The 23077-nt window shown below is 44.7% G+C and overlaps 1 protein-coding gene across 2 annotated transcripts in view; it reads left to right on the forward strand.

Annotated features, from left to right (window-relative positions):
- The window catches only part of LOC116977450 (adhesion G-protein coupled receptor D2-like), a 316744-nt gene that overhangs the window by 218065 nt on the left and 75602 nt on the right, over window positions 1-23077 (forward strand). For both annotated transcript variants that reach the window (XM_033027889.1, XM_033027890.1), the window contains one exon: window positions 17756-17838. In XM_033027889.1, the coding sequence (XP_032883780.1) occupies window positions 17756-17838 (83 nt within the window). The remainder of the gene's footprint in view (window positions 1-17755; window positions 17839-23077) is intronic.

The following is a 23077-nucleotide window of genomic DNA, read 5'->3' on the forward strand; positions in this document are numbered from 1 at the left end:
TTTTTGTTTTTTTTTTCAAATTTAAGCATTTTTAAGTTATTGTTCCTTTATTTGTTTTGCATTAAGAGTTATTAGAGAAACTAGTTGAATCTAGTGGTACATAGTTTATGAGTTTATATTTAACAATCTCAATATGTCACGTTTCCAATAGTGTCCCAAGCTGACCAGATTTCCATGATTCGTTGCCATTGTTGCAGGGAAAGTTGTAAAACCAGGCTCATGTAACCAGTGGATATGCACGAGTCAGTGTGGATTCACAAATTCACAAGTTATAGGTGTAGAATTAGGCCATTCGGCCCATCGAGTACATTATGCCATTCAATCATGGCTGATCTCTGCCACTGAATCCCATTCGCCTGCCTTCTCCACATAACCCTTGACACCCGTTCTAATCAAGAACAAGTCTATCTTTGCCTTAAAAATATCCACTGACTTGGCCTCCAAAGCCCTCTGTGGCAATGAGTTCCACAGATTAACTACCCTCTGGTTAAAGAAGTTTCTCCTCACCTCCTTTATAAAAGAGCGCCCTTTAATTCTGAGGCTTTGACTCAGACTATGATTCTAGACTCTCCCACCAGTGGAAACATCCTTTCCACATCCACTCTATCTGTGCCTTTCATTATTCTGTAAGTTTCAATGAGGTTCCCCCCTCAATGTTCTAAACTCCAGCGAGTAGAGGCCCAGTGCTGTTAAACGCTTATCATATGCTAACCCAATAATTCCTGGAATTATTCTTGGAAACCTCCTCTGGACCCTCTCCAGAGCCAGCACAACCCAAATTTGCTCACAGTGGTCCAAATGCGGCCTGACCAGCGCTTTATAGAGCCTCAGCTCTCTGGGAATATACCAGTCTCGTACACTCATAGTGTCACAGATTCAGCCGGTTTCTATAACACTCAGATGGTCATCGAAAGATATAAGATTGTTAAGGGCTTGGACACGCTAGAGGCAGGAAACATGTTCCCGATGTTGGGGGAGTCCAGAACCAGGGGCCACAGTTTAAGAATAAGGAGTAAGCCATTTAAAACGGAGACGAGGAAACACTTTTTCTCACAGAGAGTGGTGATTCTGTGGAATTCTCTGGATGCTTTCAGGAGAGAGCTAGATTGGGCTCTTAAAAATAGCGGAGTCAGGGGATATGGGAAGAAGGCAGGAACGGGGTACTGATTGGGGATGATCAGCCATGCTCGAAGGCCCAAATGGCCTACTCCTGTACCTATTGTCTATTGTCTATTGTCTGTGGATTATCCACCTCTATCAATTAATATTCTGCTCACACATTCCCCCCGATGCACAATGGTTATAATGTGTAGGAAGGAACTGCAGCTGCTGGCTTACACCGAGTTTAGACACAAAATACTGGAGTAACTCAGCGGGACAGGCAGCCTCTCTGCAGAGGAATGGGTGCCATTTCGGGTCTGAAGAAGGGTCTCGACCCGAAACGTCACCCATTCCTTCTCTCCAGAGATGCTGCCTGTCCCGCTGAGTTACTCCAGCATTTTGTGTCTCACAACGGTTATAAATTATATATTCTCATGCAATATTGTTGCCACTTAAAACCAAATATTTAAATTCTCCTAAATATTTTAAATCTTACCCGGAAATGTTTTTTGTTTTTTTTCTCACTGGCCGCAAAACTGTATTAAAATATATAATTTGGTTCTGTTGGGCGTAATGTTTGTATCTTTGTGAACAAGTAAGGTTTCAGTGAGAATGTGTGGAGAACATGGGTGAGATGGTGTAGGTGGCAGGGCTGAGATGACAACCATAGAAACATATAAATAGGTGCAGGAGGAGGCCATTCGGCACTTCTAGCCAGCACCGTCATTCAATATGATCATGGCTGATCATCCAAAATCAGTATCCCTTTCCTGCTTTCTCCCCATTTCCCTTGATTCCATTCGCTCTAAGAGCAATGTCTAACTCTCTTTTGAAAACATCCAGTGAATTAGCCTCCACTACCTTCTGTGGCAGAAAATTCCACAGATTCTCAACTCTCTGGGTGAAAAAGTTTTTCCTTATCTCAGTCCTTAATTGCCAACGCCTTATTCTTAAACTGTGACCCCTGATTATGGACACCCCTGATATCGGGAAAATATTTCCTGCATCTAGCCTGTCTAATCCCTTAAAAATGTTATATGTTTCTCTAAGATATCCTCTCATCCTTCTAAATTTCAGTGCTTTTAAAAACCAGGCTTCAGTGGGCTGGAGGTCTGACATCCCATGAAGAAGATAAGGCTGGTCAGCTAGATGTCCTCAGTCACAGAGTACATTCATCATCTCATAGTGTCTAAACATGGACATTTCATTTCAGGCAGCTGATTGTTGTCACCTTCTCTGAGCTAAGAGCTGCATCTCTTTTGATGTCTTGTTTTCACACCTTAGCCTTCCTTATCTTTGTGTCTTCCTCTTCCCTGACTCTCAGTCTGAAGAAGGGTCTCGAACCGAAACATCACCCATTCCCTCTCTCCAGAGGTGCTGCCTGGCCCGCTGAGTCACTCCAGCATTTTCGCCCGTCGAGCATGGTCCGCACAACTTGATACGGCTCCGGCGATCGAAGTGGGACCAGCCTCGCGAGGCCTTACGGCTCAAGCGACCAAGTTAGGTCGCTCTTGCCGCATGGAGTCGCATGCTCATGGGACAGGCCCTTTACATTCACACAGTTGACTTTGAATCATTTCCCTCTGGAAGGCGACTCCGGATTGTCAAAGCTGCCACAGCCAGACATAAAAACAGTTTTTATCGACAAGTAGTTGCTCTACTCAACAGCCAAAAATCTGTAGCCTCCCTTTGATCTGGTATTTTGTTGGTTCACATGCTTGATCAATGGCGTTTTATCATTAATGTTTTATTATTATTAATGTTTAGTGTTTTCTGCGTCATTCGTAACTTTCACGGTATGTCATGTTGTTACTTGTGGGCGGAGCACCAAGGCAAATTCCTTGTATGTGAATACTTGGCCAATAAACTTACTTACTTACTTAATTACTTGAACAATGGTGGTTCCAATTGTAAATGCCAGCTCCAACCAGCGAAATCTGTCGGTATTATTCCATATTTCTCCATGTAAAGCACTTAAAAACACAACCTAATCAGGCTGTCATCCCAGTAAAAATCCATATTGTGGAGACGCAATATAGAGTGCATCTGCTGCCCAGAAAAGATGTCTTTATTGTCTTCTAGCACCAGTTAAAACCACAATTAATCAGAGTTATTGGTTCTGCTTTCAGCGGTTCAAATGCAAAACAGTGATTTATTTATGTACTGTAGACCAGGACAATGCAAAGGACATGTAAGGCCTGCTCATTCAGTGCCGGGTTCTGGTTTTAACACGGATGTAGATAATGGCCATCATGGTAACTCTGCACCTTTTGCATTCGCTTCAGTGTAGCTGTGTCTTTTGCACCATTTCTGCTTTGAAGCTCCTTTCATCTGACTCCTTTCATCCGACATTGTGCCAATCTGGTCCTGAAATAATTGCAGCAGTGCAGCTAGATGAATGTGACATAGTTGAGAACTAACAGCATGTCAGCCTCTGTTTCTGTGGAAGGCTATAGATCAGGGAAGGGAATATGCCAGAGTTGGGTGGGTGACGGGGGAATAACATCCCTTTCTCCTCCATCGACAGGGGTAATAACTCCTGACTCTCTGGGGAGAAATTGCAAAAAGCAATAGCCAGGAGCTGTGAAGCAATGCCTGGAGGAGAATTGAAAGTTAATGCTCTTCTATTTTTTTTTTTTGTGTCGGGAGTTGCAGTTCAGTGTCATTGTTTCAAACTATCCATAAATGTTATGTTAGCGTTAAATCCTCTCGTGTTCCTGGTCCCACTTTGCAGACGGAGAATGCAAAGTCGGCACTGCAAGGATGAGCCCTGCCAGTCAGTTTCCCAGTCAAAAACGACAAGACCTGTCACATACATCAGGCCGGGGGGGGGGGGGGGGGGGGGGGGTCAGGGCAGAGCCTGTTGATGACCGAGGAAAAAAGAAGTGAATTCATTCTGCTCCAGGCACTTTGTCAAGTGCCAGTAGGTTACTGTTGAGAACTAGTCACCCATCACTGTGCTTCTGCCACGGGAGTCAATTCCTGTGTATAAATCAGAGGGTTGCATGGGACTTGAAACTTATTACCGTTGCCAAGGAAATGAAAATAAGGAACATGCTTCTGCCTTGATTAGAAGGAGTAAAATATCTTCCTACATGTTGCTGCTTAATAAAATGTATGGGCTGTATTGATTCATAGAATCGAGGCATTAAAATGTGCAGTTCTGTTTATTTGAATGAAGTAATTAAATGGTTCACTTATGCCAGAAATAACCTTTTCTGATGAAAAACTATTGATTTTTTGCCACAGCTTTATAAGTGACAATGTTTTTGATTACTACTGACAAACCTCCTTAGAGTGTTAATTAAAAATGTACCAGATGAGCAGGTGCTGGATATCATTAAGGAATTTGTGGCACGGACTACAGTACATTTTTAACTTTCCATAATGAATAGGGCACCAGAGGAAATAACTACTTCATCAGCAAAATTATTACCCTCACAATTTAGATATCATTAATTCCTTTATCTTTGATAAAAAACCAACTTACCCTTAAATTACCATTTAATTTGCGTTACAAGTATTTACTTAGTGTCATATAGATTTGGCCGTGTCTGTTAAAATCCACAGTTACTGTAAATATGTGATGACATGCCTCAGTGCATTTTCCTTTCCCTGCTTAATGGCCCACCGTGGTTTGATGGGAGGTTTAAAGATTATTGCATAAAGTGAGTGCTCTTGAAATCATGAATTATAATAAAAAGATTAAGGTAATTACACAGTTTTCTCGTATCCTCGTGTTCCCAGTTGCGCTATAAAATTTTGATTTTTTTTTTTACATTGCCAGAGGTGAGAGTACAAAAGAGTTTCTGAATGAAGCCTTTGCATTAAATTTCTTAGCATTGTGCCACAGATCATAGGCAGTAGGCTCTTTTAATATTAAAGTACTTTCTATAAATTTAGTGGTGTCAGGTTTAATACTTTGAAATTTTATTTTAAAGGCTTATGTACTGCAAGCGTTTATTGATGTAATAGAGAGTAGCGTATGCATAGGATCAAATTTAATTCCTTTGAAATTTCTCCATTCAAATTTGGGGGCAGTCCTTCAAGACAAGCAGGCATTCTAATATTGAGGATAGACACAAAATGCTGGAGTAACTCAGTGGGACAGGCAGCATCTCTGGAGAGAAGGAATGGGTGACGTTTTGGGTTGAATTCTGAAGAAGGGTCTCGACGCGAAACATCACCCATTCCTCCTCTCCGGAGATGCTGCCTGTGCCGCTGAGATACTCCAGCATTTATCATCGGCCGAAACCAGCATCTGCAGTTCCTTCCTACGCATTCCATTGCTGAGCGTCGGCAACTTGCAGCTGCCCTGGAGTGTTCTTGGTTGGGATGTAGATAGAGATCGGTCAGCTTCACCTTGGACATCACTACTCCGTACAAAGCAATGGTGTTTGCGGAGTCCATGCTGTGGATGTCCCTGCGTATTAGTAAGAGATTAATAAGTATATTGTGATGGAAATATTGGGAAGAAATTGGGTCCTTCAAACTATTGTTCTTATATTAAATCAGTGGTGATTTTCGGTCTTTTAATCCAAATAGCCATGGGGGAGGAAGAGCTTGAGTTGGAAAGCCTTAAAATTGGCTCGCTGCAAATAATAGCTGCAAAATTGATTTAATAGCAGAATATACAGTATATTTCAAAATCTGTGATTCCTGCTAAACAGAAACATTATTTTAATTGCTTCTAAGTACAGCAACTTCAGAGTTTTAACTTTTTAAGCCTTCTAGTTTTCTGCAGATATATAGCTTGCCACAGCCAAACCATGTTTCCATGTGGTTGGAGATTGTGTTGGATCACAGCATTCATGCCCACCAGGCCTGTGACGGGTCTTTGAGAAAGACTCCTCACCTCTCCTACTCTTTCCATTGCCGTGCCGCAAATATGTAATTCCCACATTTCTTTTAATGAATGTGGTTCCCTTTCAGACAATAAGTTCCATCTCACAACAAGCCAACATTTCTCTTTTCTTCTTGGCAATTATCATCAATCTGACTCACTGACCGACTGCTCATATTCCCATCTACTCAACAGAAACATTTTATGATGTTAAGTGTGCTTATTAAATCTGCTCTTCGCATTTTCTGCCGTAAACATATCTCTGCTCACTTACTGAACCCCAAGTTAGCTTCGATGGGGCATTTTGGTCAGCAGTGGGCCAAAGAGCTTTTCTTTGTGGTATTACTGTATATCTGGAGTCATCCTGGCATATCTTTGTAACCTCACCAAAATATGTATTTGATGGTCATTGAGTTGTGTCAAGGTCTTGTTCATCTTCTTGTCTTGGCAATATCCTCATAGTCACTGGAAGGACAAGTTAACCAACACCAGTGTCCAGTCTGTAGCCCACATCTCCAGCTGTTATCCTTAGTCAGATATGTTGGGCACGTCACATCGATCCTGCCCTCAACTCTATCTTTGAAGCAGGCCCTCATTTTGGGGCCCTGTCATAGGGAGCAATTATCAAGCCATTCAACAGAAAATCTAATCAAGGATGAACTCAAAATCTCATTCAACAAATACAACATCCCCAATGACAACACAGAAACCTCTGGCAATGTTTCCGTTTTAGTTTGTTGTCATATGTACCGAGGTACAGTGAAAAGCTCTTGTTGTGTGCTATCCAGTCAGCGGAAAGACAATACATGATTACAATCCAGCCGTTCCCAGTGTAGAGATACAGTGTAGGGAATAACGTTTAATGCAAGGTAAAGTCCAATCAAAGATAGTCAAAGGATCTCCAATGAGGTAGATAGTAGTACAGCACTGCTCTCTGGTTGTGGTAGGATGGTTCAGTTGCCTGATAACAGCTGGGAAGAAATTCCCTGAATCTGGAGGTGTGCGTTTTCACACTTTTATAGCTTTTGCCTGATGGAAGAGGGGAGAAGAGGGAGTGACCAGGGTGCGACTCATCCTTGATTATGCTGCTGGCCTTGTTGAGGCAGCGTGAGGTATAAATGGAATCAATGGAAGGGAGGGTTGGTTTGTGTGATGGTCTGGGCTGCGTCCACAATTCGCTGCAATTTCTTGCGCTCTTGGATGGAGCTGTTCCCAAACCAAGCAGTGATGCATCCCGATAAAATGCGTTTTATGGAGCATCTGTAGAAGTTGGTGAGAGTTGTAGGGGACATGCCGAACGTTCTAAGCCTTCTAAGGATGTCGTGGCATTGGTGTGCTTTCTTGGTTGTTGCTTCAATATGGGTGGTCCAGGAGATGTCATTGGTGATATTTACAGAAGTTTTCAACCGTCTCAACTTTGACACCGTCAATGCAGACTGGTATGTGTAGCGCTTCACCTCCTGCTGTCGATCACTATCTCCATGGACAGCTCAAAGTGGACACAGAGCACTCGGAATGGCATTGAGTGTCTGTAGCTGTTCAATGGGAGCACAGAGAGTTTGTGTATATGTAGCATAACATATGATGAACGTTTGTCAGCACTGGGCCTATATTCACTGGAGTTTAGAAGAATGAGGGCTGACCTCATTAAAACGTACAGAAAAGTGAAAAGCTTGGATAGAGTGGATGTGGAGAAGATGTTTTCACTTGTGAGAGAGTCTAGAACTAGAGGTCATAGCCTCAGAATTAAAGGAAGTTCTTTTAGGAAGGTGATGAGGAGGAATTTCTTTGAGTGGCGAATCGGTGCAATTCTTTGCCACAGACGGCTGTGGAGGCCAAGTCAGTGGATATATTTAAGGCAGAGATAGACAGATTTTTGATTGGTACGGGTGTCAGAGGTTATGTGGAGAAGGCACGAGAATGGGGTTAGGAGGGAGCCATGATTGAATGGCGGAGTCGACTTGATGGTCTCAATGGCCTAATTCTACTCCTAATTCTACTCCTATCACTTATGAAGTTATGAATTGAGCGAGTGTATCACCACAAAACTACAGTACTCACCTGCCCGTCCCCAGCATCACCCTGAAGGCAGTGCGGTTCCCACACTAGTCTCACCAGAACCCTCAAAACCAGAGTGGAAGCAAGTCATACTCAATCTCAAGGGACTGCTGAAGTTGGAGATGGTCAAGTTATTATAACGGTCATCTTGGTTGCATGGATTTTATTTAACCACTCGGTGATTAATTGACTCTTTTTTGCGTGGAATTCCACTGATGAAGTGGTCTTGGAACGATGCTTCGCCTCTTCAGCCCATGTTTGGGTCTTTGCTTTCCGGCAACGCAGAATTTCTGTTGATAAAAATAAGCATAACGTTGAACAAGATCACAATGCAACCTTGCCATTATTGTGTCACGGATTTCATAGTTATTGTGAAATATAGATACAGTTGAAAACAAATATAGACAGAAGCAAGGTGAAGGTGAGTAGGATGTTTGAGGAAGGGTTCCGACCCGAAATGCCGCCTGTTCCTTTTTCTCCTGAGATGCTGCCTGACCCGCTGAGTTACTCCAGCTTTTTGTTTCCTTTGTGACCAGGAATGAGTGGGTTAACATACGATGAGCGTTTGACAGTACTGAGCCTCTGGGATGAGGGGACACCTCATTGAAACTTACCGAATAGCTAAAGACCTGGATAGAGTGGATGTGGAGAGGGTGTTTCCACTCGTGGGAGAGTCTAGGACCAGCCTCAGAATTAAAGGACGTTCCTTTAGGAAGGAGATGAGGAGGAATTTCTCTTGTCAGACGGTGGTGAATCTGTGGAATTCAATCCCGCAGAAGGCTGTGAAGGCCAAGTCAAAAGATATGTATAAGGAAGAGATAGATAGATTCTTGATTAATGTGGGTATCAGGGGTTATGGGGAGAAGGCAGGTGAATGAGGTAAGTAAGAAGAGATAGATCAGCCATGATAGAATGGCAGAGTAGTCGTGATGGGCCGAATGGCCTAATTCTGCTCCTATCACTTATGAGCTATCTTCAGCAAGTTGAAGATGTTGAGTCTGGACCTGAGGCGTCACCTGTCCATGTGCTGCAGAGATGGTGCCTGGCCTGGGCTGGCGGGGTGCTCCAGCACTCTGTGTCCCTTTGCAGTGGGTGAGGATTGCTTGGGGTTTACCAGTCTGGTGTTTGAGTGAGCTCGGCAGGGCTGGCTCCTACCATGAGCCCTCAACTGCTCTGAGGGTAGGCCTTTCCTGCCCATGAGACCTGACACACCGTGCCCTGGTGATTGGGTGTGCCCTGGGCTCAGCCAGTACTCCTGGCATCAGGACTCCAAACCAGAACCAGACACTCTGCAGGTCCCAATTCGAGGAACAGGACCTCTTCTTTTTTTTGGGAAGCTTACACCCCAATGGTATGAATATTGGCTTCTGCTTTCCAACAACTCTTGCATTTCCTCTCTCTCCCGCCCCCACCCTGGTTGTCCTTCTAGTTCCACTGTTCATATCCTTGTATCCCTTCCCCAGCCAACAATGGGCCATTGTGGGCTCCAACCTTCCTTGACCATTTATCGCCTGTCCTGCTTTGCTCCAGTTCCCTCCCCTCTACTTTCAATCTGAAGAAAGGTCCCCACCTGAAAAGTCACCCATCCTTTATCTCCAGAGATGCTGTCTGACTAGCTGAGTTACTCCAGCACTTTGTGTCCACCTTCGGTTTTTTCATGGTTTTCTGAAGAATTTTTCTCCTGGGTTTTACTCACGCTGCTGGTTAAGAGATTTGCTTTTAATTTCTGGAGATCGCAGAACAACTCCAGAGGCTTTGGAGCTTGCTGTTGGATCACTAGGTCTCATCCAATGGACGTTGATCGAGTTGTCACCTCGTCCTGCATAACTCACGCAGGCTGGAGTCTGACGTAGGATGAAAATAGCAGAAAGCAAATGGGTTGGCTAACTTTCAATCCGGGGAAGGGTCCCAACCTGAAACATCACCTGTCCATCCCCTCCACAGTTGCTGCCTTACCCAATGAGTTATAGAGTCATAGAGTGATACACTGTGGAAACAGGCCCCACTTGCCAACATGCCCCAGCTACACTAGTCCCACCTGCCCACGTTTGGTCCATATCCCTCCAAACCTGTCCTATCCATGTACCTGTCTAACTGTTTCTTAAACATTAGGATAGTCCCAACCTCAACTACCTCCTCCTGCAGCTTGTTCCATACACCCACCACCCTTTGTGTGAAAATGTTACCCCTCAGATTCCTATAATACCTTGTCCCCTTCACCTTTGGTCCCCGATTCACCTACTCTGGGCAAGGGTATCCATCCGATCGATTCCTCTCAAAGTTTCTCCAGCACTTTGTGTTTTGGTCTTGATTAATGTTTGTACCTAGAATGAGTCCACGGTTGTGAATCTGTGGAATTCCCTGCCACAGAAGGCAGTGGAGGCCAATTCACTGGATGTTTTTAAGATATAGCTCTTAAGGAATCAAGGGATATGGGGAAAAAAGCAGGAACGGGCTACTGATTTTAAATGATCAGCCATGACGTATTGAATTACGGTGCTGGCTCGAAGTGTCGAATGGCCTGCTCCTGCACCTATTTTCGATGTTTCTATGATTTAAATGATATTTGGGTGAGCTGAGCTTGCAACTATATTAGGCCAGATCTATGTGTATGTGTTGTGCAGTTACCAATGAATACCATTGTTCCGTTGGTAATGCTGTATAGCCTCCCCTGTCATTCCTCTGTGCTAGAGGGACAGAAGAATATCAAACAACAATGATGTGACTTCTGTCAAGTGGCTCATTTGTTCGATGTCTTTCTTGTCAAACACACACAAATATGATTCTCTCAGGAGCAGCTTCCTCTGTATTCCACCGTGCATATTGAAAGATCATTCCTGTCAGCTGACACACTCCCAGATGCTAACTGGAACCTTTTGGCAGAGTTTTCGCAACCCACAAAGAACTAAAGCAGAACATATATAAAATGCCCGAGGAATTTGGAGCGTTGCCACAGAGGATACGGACAACTTTGTTCCAGTCTGACAGAAATTTTCACGGAAAAATCTAAGATCCCGAAGCGCAGGGTTCCCAAGAGCAGGCTTGGTGGTTTACATGAACAGAACATACATCAACTGTCAGATGTCAACAGTCAGAGCTGACCAAACACAATGGGACATCCAGATGGCGTGAACAAAGTACACAAGATGTGAACTGCTATTTCCAGCTGTTTACATCAACTTCCAGTACTACGAGTTATTTTATTTTGTGCTACAAATAAATAGCGTGAGGATGCCAAGTCGTCGTGTTCCACGTATCGCTTCCGTCGCAGCTCTGAACCTCGCAAGTTCCCAACATTTATACGGCATGAGCAAAAAAAAAACGATTGTTCGTATTAACCCTGCAGTGTAATGAGCTCACACCAGTTGAATGGTTAATAGGCACTGTATTTGTATACTTGGATCGGCACGTGGGGGAAGTGCAGGGAATAGAGGGATATGGATCATGTGATGAGATCAGTTTAACTGATCAAGAACCAGAGGACATAGGTTTAAGGTGAGGGGGGAAAGGTTTAATAGGAACCTGAGGGGTAACCTTTTTTACACAAAGGATGATGGGTGTATGGAATGAGCTGTCGGAGGAGGTAGTTGAGTCAGGTCGTATCACGACATTTATGAAACATGGACAGGTACTGTACATGGATAGGACATGATATGGGCCAAACGCAGGCAGGTGGGAAGAGTGTAGATGGGATATGTTGGTCGGCGTGGGCAAGTTGGGCCGAAGGGTCTGTTTCCATGCTATATGACTATATCTAGGTATGCTATTCCTATCCCTGCACTGTACTGTTCAACATTCTATATTTTATATTATTCTAACCCTAAGCAAGGGGATGAATTATATTTCAGAACAATGCCAATGGCATTTCTGTGACAAAGTAGAATAACTAAACTATTTACCGAATTTCTTAATATTGTTTTGTAAGAACTAATCATATGTGCCACAAAACATTTAATAATACATTACTGTTCCTAACCTAAATTAGATTTTTGCCTCTTTCTGCCTTGAGTTTTGCAAATAGGTGTTTAAGAAGGAACTGCAGATGCTGGAAATTCAAAGGTAGACAAAAATGCTGGAGAAACTCAGCGGGTGCAGCAACATCTAAGGAGCGAAGGAAATAGGCAACGTTTTGGGCCGAAACCCTTCTTCAGACTGATGTAGGGTGGGGGGGGGGGGGGGGGGGGGGGGGGAAGAAAGGAGAAAGAAAGAGGAGGAGCCCAAGGGCTGAGGGAGAACTGAGAAGGGGAGGAGACAGCAAGGGCTACCGGAAATTGGAGAAGTCAATGTTTATGCCGCTAGGGTGCAAACTACCCAAGTGGAATATGAGGTGCTGCTCCTCCAATTTCCGGTGGTGCTCACTCTGGCCATGGAGGAGGCCCAGGACAGAAAGGTCGGATTCGGAATGGGAGGGGGAGTTGAAGTGCTGAGCCACAGGGAGATCAGGTTGGTTATTGCGGACAGAGCGGAGGTATTCGGCGAAACACCTGGACCATCTCCGACACTTCCCTATCATTTCTTGACCTCACTATCTCCATCGCAGGTGATAGACTTCTGACCGACATCCACTATAAACCCACTGACTCCCACGGCTATCTAGACTACACTTCTTCCCACCCTGCTTCCTGTAAGGACTCCATCCCCTACTTCCAATTCCTCCGTCTACGCCGTATCTGCTCCCAGGATGAGGTGTTCCACACCAGGGCATCGGAAATGTCTTCATTCTTCAGGGAATGGGGGTTCCCCTCCCCTACTATAGATAAGGCTCTCACCAGGGTCTCTTCAATACCCCGTAACACTGCTCTCTCTCCCCATCCCCCCACTCGCAACAAGGGCAGAGTCCCCCTAGTCCTCACCTTCCACCCCACCAGCCGTCACATACAACAAATAGTCCTCCGTCATTTTCGCCACCTCCAACGTGACCCCAACACTCGCCACATCTTCCCATCTCCCCCCTTGTCTGCTTTCTGCAAAGACCGCTCCCTCCGCAACTCCCTGGTCAATTCTTCCCTTCCCTCCCGCACCACCCCCTCCCCGGGCACTTTCCCTTGCAACCGCAAGAGATGCTATACTTGTCGCTTTACCTCCCCCCTCGACTCCATTCAAGGACCCAAGCAGTCGTTCCAGGTGCGACAGAGGTTCACCTGCATCTCCAACCTCATCTATTGCATCCGCTGCTCTAGATGTCAGCTGATCTACATCGGTGAGACCAAGCGTAGGCTTGGCGATCGTTTCACCGAATACCTCCGCTCGGACCGCATTAACCAACCTGATCTCCCTGTGGCTCAGCACTTCAACTCCCCCTCCCATTCCGAATCCGACCTTTCTGTCCTGGGTCTCCTCCATGGCCAGAGTGAGCACCACCGGAAATTGGAGGAGCAGCACCTCATATTCCGTTTGGGCAGTTTGCACCCTAGCGGCATAAACATTGAATTCTCCAATTTCCGGTAGCCCTTGCAGTCTCCTCCCCTTCTCAGTTCTCCCTCAGTCCTCGGGCTCCTCCTCTTCCTTTCTCCTTTCTTCTCCCCCCCCCCACCCCCCCACCCTACATCAGTCTGAAGAAGGGTTTCGACCCAAAACGTTGCCTATTTCCTTCGCTCCATAGATGCTGCCGCACCCGCTGAGTTTCTCCAGCACTTTTGTCTACCTTTTGCAAATAGGTGCCTGGAAACTGATTCAAAACCTAAACAAAAATCTATTGAACAACCATAAAGAAGGTTAATTAGAGTTAGAAAGAGCCATGGTCAAGGTGCACTGGGTAGATACAAATCTTCCTTCCTGTGGTCCTTTGCACGGTTAAGGCAACTGTCTCTTGAGCCAGTTTAGCATTGCTAAAAATCAAAGTTACTTTCACTGACTTTTAAAGATCAGAGGAAAATTAAATTGGTCTATATGAGACGAGGTGCAATGAGATGATGATGGTGCCCCAAGTTTCAGAAGTGATAGGAGCAGAATGAGGCCATTTGGCCCATTATGTCTACTCATCCAATCAATCAGGGCTGTCTATCTTTCTCTTTCAACACCATTCTCCTGCCTTCTCCCCATAACCCCTGATATCCGTACTAATCAAGAATCTATCTTTCTCTTCCTTAAAAATATCCAATGATGGCCTCCACAGCCTTCTGTGGCAATGAATTCCACAGAGGAAATTGATACTGAGGGAAGGTTACATTTTAGTTTGTTTTTCCACGGAGTGATTCATTAGTCACTGTTTTGGTCCAATGAGTATGTCTATGCCTTTCGCTAATTTCGAGGCACAGAGAGATACAGAATGGAGACAGGCCCTCATCCCCCAAGTCAGCAGTTACTCACATCCTGTCTTAATACCATTTTCATTCCCCTACATTCTCCCAGTTTCCCCCTTCCCTCCTCTGAGATTCTACATGCATGCTCGGTGCAATTCACAGAGGCCAATTAATCTATCAAGTCTGAAGAAGGATCTTGACCCGAAACATGCCCTATTCCTTCTCTCCAGAGATGCTGCCTGTCCCGCTGAGTCACTCCAGCATTTTGTGTCTATCTTCGGTGTAAAGCAGCATTTGCAATTTCTTCCTACGCAATCTATCAATCTATATATGGAAGGAAGCTGGAGCACCTGAAGGAAACCCGTCACAGGGAGAACGTGCAAACTCCACACAGACAGCATCCAAGGTCCGAATTGAATCCAGATCTCCCGTCCTGTGAGGCAGGGCCACCAATACCTGTGCTACTCAGTATCTCTTTCTTGACCAAATAATTTGTTCTTTGAGCAATTGAGAGCAGTTTTGGGCCCCATATCTGAGGACGGATTTGCGGGCATTGGAGAGGGTCCAGAGGAGGTTTACGAGAATGATCGCAGGAATGAGTGGGTTAACATATGATGAGCGTTTGACGGCACTGGGCCTGTACTCGCTGGAGTTTAGAAGGATAAGGGGGTCTGATTGAAACTTAGCGAATAGTGAAAGGCCTGGATAGAGTGGATGTGGAAAGGGTGTTTCCAATCATGGGAGAGTCTAGGACCAGAAGTCATAGCCTCAGAATAAAAGAACATTCCTTCAAGAAGGAGATGAGGAGGAATTTCTTTAGTCAGAGGGTGGTGAATCTGTGGAATTTATTGCCACAAATGGCTTTGGAGACCAAGTCAATGGATATTTTTAAGGCAGAGATAAATTTGTGATTAGTACGGGTGTCAGGGGTTATGGGAGAAGGCAGGAGAATGGCGTTGAGAAGGAAGGTTAGATCAGCCATGGAGTAGACTTGATGGGCTGAATGGCCTAATTCTGGTCCTATCACTTATGAACTTACGAACTTATCTTACGTAAAGGTTCTAGAGTTGATGTCAAGGTAAGGTATGTGGGATTAAATGCTGCAATCCTGCACGTTCCGGAATAACTTCTGAATTGATTTCTGTATCCAAATCTATTCCGAGCATTCATCCTTAGAATGAATCTCAAGTTGGTCATCCAATCAATATTAGGAGCGCATTTTCTGAAATGCATATGTTAGCATTGTTTAGTGAAAGAGGGGATGATGATCAGCGGGTGTACAATTCTTTGAAACCAGTTTCCCCATGTACGCACCACTCTGAAGCCATTAAATAGTTCATTGTCAATAGATTTTAAAAGAAGACAAATGAAATGAAATGCCCTGAAGAATGTCTGAAGATGGGTTCGGACCCGAGCCGTCATCTATTCCTTTTCTCAAGAGATGCTGCCTGACCCGCTGAGTTACTCCAGCATTTTGTGCCTATTCTCTGTATAAGCCAGCGTCTGCAGTCCCTTCCTGCATGAAATTAAATGTCCATTTGGGCTGAATCAGTGCCTGCTTTGATCTGATGGTGTTTGAATAGTGGGCATTGCTGGGCTGTTAGTAAAGTATCTATCCATTAACTACAAGCCAATGGTGAAGTGAAGAGCCATGGACATAAGAGTGAGGATCTAATTGAGATTGGTACTGATGTTCCTTCTATTTGAAGACATCCTTCATTGTCTTCCGCTATCAGTTTATAAGTTTAGTTTATTGTCACGTGTACTGAGGTACGATGAATAGGTTTTGTTGCATGCTAACCAGTCAGCAGAAAGACAATGCATGATTACAATTGAGCCATCTACAGTGAACTTGATACACGTTAATGGAATAACGTTTAGTGCAAGGTAAAGCCAGCAAAATCCGATCAGAGATAGCCCAAAGGTCACCAATGATAGGAGTTCAGTACTGTTCTCTGGTTGTGGTAGGATGGTTCAGTTGCCTGATAACAGCTGGGAAGAAACTGTCCGCGAATCTGGGGGGGTGCATTTTCACACTTCTGTACCTTTTGCCTGATGGGAGAGGGGGGAAGATGGAGTGGCCAGGGTGTGACTTGTCCTTGATTAAGCTGCTGGCCTTGCCGAGGCAGCGTGAGGTATAAATGGTGTCAAGGGAGGTTGGTTTGTGTGATGGTCTGGGCTACCTCCACAATCCACTACAATTTCTTGCAGTCTTGGATGGAGCTGTTCCCAATCCCAGCTGTGATGCCTCCTGATAATGATCCTGATCCTGATGCATCCTCAATGAGATAATGAGGTTTTAGTGTCAATCATGGAAGTGTACACTATTATGAAGTCTTTAAAGAAGACTAGGAAGAATTTTCCATGTTTAAAAATATAAATCTCCTGCTGTTAGATAACTTGCGTGGCATGTGAACTCGGTGCATTATGACGTTACATACTGTTGAAGTTAATCTAGAGGTGACTGCTTCATTTGTGAGCTATTTCATCTCATTTCCCCCCCGTGGAAGATCATATATAATGAAGAGATGATCAAAGTTGTCGTTGTTATCTGCCATGTATGACTTTCAGTGCCAAGGTTCACACTGAAGGGAACCATTGAATAGAATGAGAGAGTTATGTGGCACAAAAACAGGCCCTTCAGCCCAACCTGTTCATGCTGACCAAAATGTCAATGCTAGTCCCGCCACCCTCTCTGTGGAAAAGCTTGCCCCTCGGGTGCATATTAAATCTTCCCCCTCGCATTTTAAATCTGTATGCTCTAGTTTTGGCTCTCCTATCCTGGGTTAAAGACTGGTTTTTCATCTTACGATTTTATATAATTCTATAACCCAAACCTTAAAGTTACCTCTCAACCTCTGACACTCCAGGGTCTGTCCAACCTCATAACTGGATGTTTCCACTTGCGGGATAGTCTAGGACCAGTGGTTATAGACTCAGATTTAAAGGACGTTGCTTTAGGAAGGAGATGAGGAGGTTTGTTTTAGTTCGAGGGTGGAGAATCTATGGAATTCATTGCCACAGAAGGCTATGGAGGCCAAGTCAATGGGTATTTTTAAGGCAGAGATAGGTAGGTTCTTGATTAATACAGGTATCAGGGAGAAGGCAGGGGAATGGGGTCAGGAGGGAGAGATAGATCAGTCATGATTGAATGACAGAGTAGATTTAATAGGCCGAATGGGTCCTATCACTTATGACCTTATGAACTCAAGCCTTCAATCCAGGTTGCATCTTGGTGAATTTTCCTGTACCGTTCCAGCTTAATCACACTCTTCCAATAGCAAGGCAATTAGAACTGCACACGATACTCCGAGTGTGGTCTTGCACACTTACAGCATGACATCCCAACGCCTGTACTCAGTGCCTCAGTGCCGCAGTAGGCGTTGCAACTTTCCAGGAAGTAGTCACCTCGGTCACTGTGTTTTCAATGTTAACTTGAGCAGATGTATAGTTGGATCTGGGTTTAGTGATGTTACAGTGACTGTCCCCTCTGGTAATTGTTGTTCCACAGGGCAGATGTCCACACCCAGCCTGCCAGCAGGAGCAGATGATGAGCTGTCCAGCTGTTCTCAGAGCCCCTCCACCTGCACCAAGGTATGGTCTCCACACTAACCTCTTGTACCAGCCTGTAAACCCGTAGCCCAGACAACATCAACATGGTCATGCTGTGATTATCTGACCCAAGCAAGCTGTGATAATAACCTTTGTTGTCCTAAGGTTTTCAGATGATTGTGTTTCCTATATTACATGTCTGTTATGTGTAACATGCACATTTAATGTAAAAGTCCATGAATATAAGCATGCAAATGTATATAAAACAATTATATATGCACACATTCATGTAATTGACTTGCATGTGTGTGTTCTGCAGTGCCACTGCGTATATATACTGTGCAAGTGTACATACATATACTGTTCACAGCGAAGATAGACACAAAATGCTGGAGTAACTCAGCAGGACAGGCAGCATCTCTGGAGAGAAGGAATGGATGATGTTTCGGGTCGAGACCCTTCAGACTGAGAGTCCATCTCTCGACGTCTCCCTCTCCCCTGACTCATTCTGAAACACAGAAACATAGAAAATTGGTGCAGGAGGAGGCCATTTGGCCCTTCGAGCCTGCACTACCATTCAATATGATCATGGCTGATCATCTACAATCGGTAACCCTGCCTTCTCCCCATATCCCTTGATTCCGCTAGCCCCCAGAGCTCTATCTAACTCTCTTTTAATTTCATCCAGTGAATTGGCCACCTACTGCCTTCTGTGGCAGAGAATTCCACAAATTCACATCTCTCTGGGTGAAAACTTTTTTTCTCATCTCAGTTTTAAATGCCCCCCCCTTTATTCTAACCTCACATTTATCTACATTATACTGCATCTGCCTGGCATCTGCCCACTCACTCCACCTGTCCAAGTCACCCTGCAACCTCCTAGCATCCACTTCGCAGTTCACGCTGCCACCCAGCTTTGTGTCATCTGCAAATTTGCTAGTGTTATTTTTAATCCCATCATCTAAATCATTAATATATATTGTAAATAGTCACGGCCCCAGCACCGAGCATAGCGGCACTCCACTCGCCACTGTCTGCCATTCTGAAAAGGACCCGTTTATTCCTACTCTTTGTTTCCGGTCTGCCAACCAATTTTCTATCCATGTCAATACCCAACCCCCAATACCATGTGCTCTAATTTTGCACACTCATCTTTTGTGTGGGACCTTATCAAAGGCTTTCTGAAAGTTCGGATACATTTCATCCACTGGTTCTCCTTCATCCATTTTACTTGTGACATCCTCAAAAAAATCCAGAAGATTAGTCAAACAGGATTTCCTCTTCATAAATCACCATCCTTCCATCGAGGGGATTTATCGCAGTCGCTGCCTCAAAAAGGCTGGCAGTATCATCAAAGACCCACACCATCCTGGCCACACACTCATCTCCCTGCTACCTTCAGGTAGAAGGTACAGGAGCCTGAAGACTGCAACAACCAGGTTCAGGAATAGCTACTTCCCCTCAGCCATCAGGCTATTAAACCTGGCTCGGACAAAACTCTGATTATTAGCAACCACTTTCTGTTATTTGCACTACCAGTTTATTTATTCATGTGTGTATATATTTATATCATGGTATATGGACACATTTATCTGTTTTGTAGTAAATGCCTACTATTTTCTGTGTGCTTAAGCAAAGCAAGAATTTCATTGTCCTATACAGGGACACATGACAATAAACTCACTTGAACTTGAACTTGAAATCCATGCTGACTTGGACCAATCCTTTTACTGCTACCCAAAATGAAGAGGGTCTTGAGCCGAAACATCCGCCATTCCTTCTCTCCAGAGATGCTGCCTGTCCCGCCGAGTTACTCCAGCATTTTGTGTCTATCTTTGGTTTAAACCAGCATCTGCAGTTCCTTCCTGTACTATACTGTTCACAGACTGTTATTCTCTGATCTAATTGATTTCAGTTTGAAGGAACTTGGTGGAGAGACTCTGGAGATAATTTGGGCTTTCGTTCTAATGATAAGCAGTCGCTGAGGAAATCTCGTTGCATCGTTTGTTAGTGTTGGCTTTCTTAAACTCCAAACTGTACAGGGATTCAAGAGAGTCAAGAGTGTTTTGTTGTCATTTGTCCCAGATGGAACAATGAAATTCTCACTTGCAGCAGCACAACAGAATATGTAAAGTACATTCTAAACAGTATAATAAATGAGAAAAAAAAACACATACACATATACTGTATTTATATAGCCACACACACTTATGCGTAGGTACACATAAAAACCAAACAAACAATAATAGTACAATAATAGTCTTAGTTCAGAGCTTATTTGAGGTTGTAGTGTTTAATAGCCTGATGTTCCTGAACCAGGACGTTACTGTTTTCAGGCTCCTGTACCTTCAGCCCGATGGCAGTGGTGAAATGAGTGTGTGGCCGGGGTGGTGTGGGTCTTTGATGATGCTGGCTGCCGTTTTGAGGCAGCGACTCCTGTCACTGGGTTTGAGGAATAGGAACGTATTGCCACAACAAATCAGTGGTGGAGGTGTTTTGTCAGGCAGTAGTCTACGAGATGTGAGTAAATCAGGGACACGGGTTACAAATCTGCAGAGCATTGATATCAGTGAACGAGATTATCAGACTGCTGATTGTTGTAAAAGGTTGTTGCAAGCACGTTCTTTGCTGAAGGGGACAGAGTCCTTGCCCGATCCGGTCTAACTGAAATGGAATAGTTGGTTGCTCGGTTCAAGTGCAGTTCGGAACGGCAATATCTGCTGACCTTGCACCATGTCAACGAGTAACAAAACTATCAACATTTATCTCGTTGATGGAACATATCTGGCGTTGTGCCAAAACTACTTCACCTAGACTTTGCTACAGTAACGTCAATCATTGCACTTTTTTTATGAGTTAGATTTGTTACAATACCTTTATGGTTCTTCTTCAGTGGAATTTCTTTAGTCAGAGGGTGATGAATCTGTGGAGTTCTTTGACACAGAAGGCTGTGGGGGCCAAGTCAATGGATATATTTAAGGCAGAGATAGATAGATTCTTGATTAGTATCAGGGTGTCGGGGGTTATGGGGAGAAGGCAGGAGAATGGGGTTAGGAGAGAGAGATAGATCAGCCATGATTTGATGGGCCGAATGGTCTAATTCTGCTCCTATCTCTTATGTCCTTATGGACCCAAATATCTTTGGTCACCAGTTCATTGGACATATAATCTTATAATGGCACGCACAGGACACCTGAAATAATGGTGACAATACTAATGAGATTAAGTGACTGAAGAATTAACGGGGAAGGACTGACATGGAGTTGAATCAGAGTTGGATGCATTCAATGTCATATCAGGTGCAGTAAGATACATCGATATGGAAAGAAACATTGGGTTAAGAGGAAAAAAGTGACAAAAACAAGGAAGCAATGCACGAGAGTCACATGGAAACAGCACCTAGGCTTAGACCCATCTCATGAATGCTCCATCCACGCTAGTCCCACCTGCCTGTGTTAGCTCCACATTCCTCTAAACCTTTCCCTTCCATGTATCTGTCAAAGTTAACTAAAAAATAAAAAATTTAGGCCACAAGATACAATCTCAACTTAAGGTTTCTCTGGTAAATCCAGTTCATGTTCATAAGTTGTAGGAGCAGAATTTGGTCATTCAGCCCATCAAGGCTACTCCACCATTCAATCATGGCTGATCTATCTTTCTCTCTCAACCCCATTCTCCGGCTTTCTCCCCATAACCCCGACACGCATACTAATCAAGAATCTAATCCGCCTTAAAAATATCCATTGACTTGGCCTCCACAGCCTTTTGTGACAATTAATTCCACAGATTCATCATCCTCTGACTAAAGAAATTCCTCCTCATCTCCTTCCTAAAGGAATGTCCTTTAATTCTGAGGCTCTGGCCTCTGGTCCTAGATTCTCCAACTAGTGGAAACATCCTCTCCACATCCACTCTATCCAGGTCTCTCACTATTCGGTAAGTTTCAATGAAATCCCTCCTCATCCTTCTGTGCTCCAGCGAGTACAGGCCCAGTACCATCAAACGCTCATCATAAACCATTCATCCCTGGGATCATTCGAGTCAACTTCCTCTGGACCCTCTCCAACGCCAGTACATCCTTCCTCACATCTGGTGCCCAAAACTGCTCACAATACTCCAAATGCCATCTGACCAGTGCCTTATAAAACATCAGCATTACATCCCTGTTTTTATATTCATAAGACCATAAGTGATAGGAGTAGAATTAGGCCATCCTACTCTTGAATTAGGCCGGAGTCTACTCTGCCATTCAATCATGGCTGATCTATCTCTCCCTCCCAACCCCATTCTCCTGCATTCTCCTATAACCTCTGACACCCATATTCTAGTGCTCTCGAAATAAATGCTAGTTGATAATGACTGTACAAAAGCAGCTACTGTGTCAAACATTTGGAAGTCAAAGTTGCCATTCAATGTTCATGAAGCTGAAGGAAGTCCATGCAGACTGGCTGGCAAGTTGTGTCATTCCCGGGTTTGTTGCCTCATCACCGGTTGTAGACCGGTTGTAGACCAGATCTACCACAAATGTAAAATATATTTTCTCCTCTGCATGTACAGTGGCGGCGCCTAACGGCAGCGGCTCGACTACAGTCGTCTGTCTTTTTTTATTTTTGTCTTGTTAAATGTATGTCTTGAGTTAGTTTTTATTATTTTTTTATAGTTGTGTATATGTGGGGGGTGGTGGGGGGGGCTGTGGGGGAAACCGTTAATCTCTTCCCTGTGCGGGGACCCGACTATTCCCTGTCGGGTCTCGGATGTCGTTGGGCCTAACATCATGGAGCCGGCAACGACCTCCGGCCGGGACTAACCTGAGGGCTCCAGTTGCAGAGCCTGCGGAACTGACATCGCGGAGCTGGCCAACTTCGGAGCGGGAAGAGCTGTGGTGGCGTGCGGCTGCGACCCAACTTTTGGAGTTCGGAGGCACCGGCCGCAGACCCGGTGGACGGGAACATCGGGAGCTCGCAGGTCCCTGGTGGGAGACCGCTTTTCCGAGCTCCGCAACTGCGACTTCTCCCGCTGGAACCGCGGGTTTAAGGGCATGGAGCCGGGGCCTAACATCGCCCGGCGTGGCTTAAACGGCCTCAGGACTTACCATCGCCCGCCGGGGGCTTTAACATCGGAGCCCCAGTTCGCCTTGACACTGCAGTTGGACTGCTGGACCACGGGAGAAGGAACAAAGGGAAGAGATAAAGACTTTGCCTTCCATCACAGTGAGGAGATGTTGGAGACTCACTGTGATGGATGTTTATGTAAACTGTGTTAAGTGTGGGTCTTGGATTGT

This window comes from Amblyraja radiata, chromosome 10 (assembly GCF_010909765.2).
Source record: "Amblyraja radiata isolate CabotCenter1 chromosome 10, sAmbRad1.1.pri, whole genome shotgun sequence".
NCBI classification, from domain to species: Eukaryota; Metazoa; Chordata; class Chondrichthyes; order Rajiformes; family Rajidae; genus Amblyraja; species Amblyraja radiata.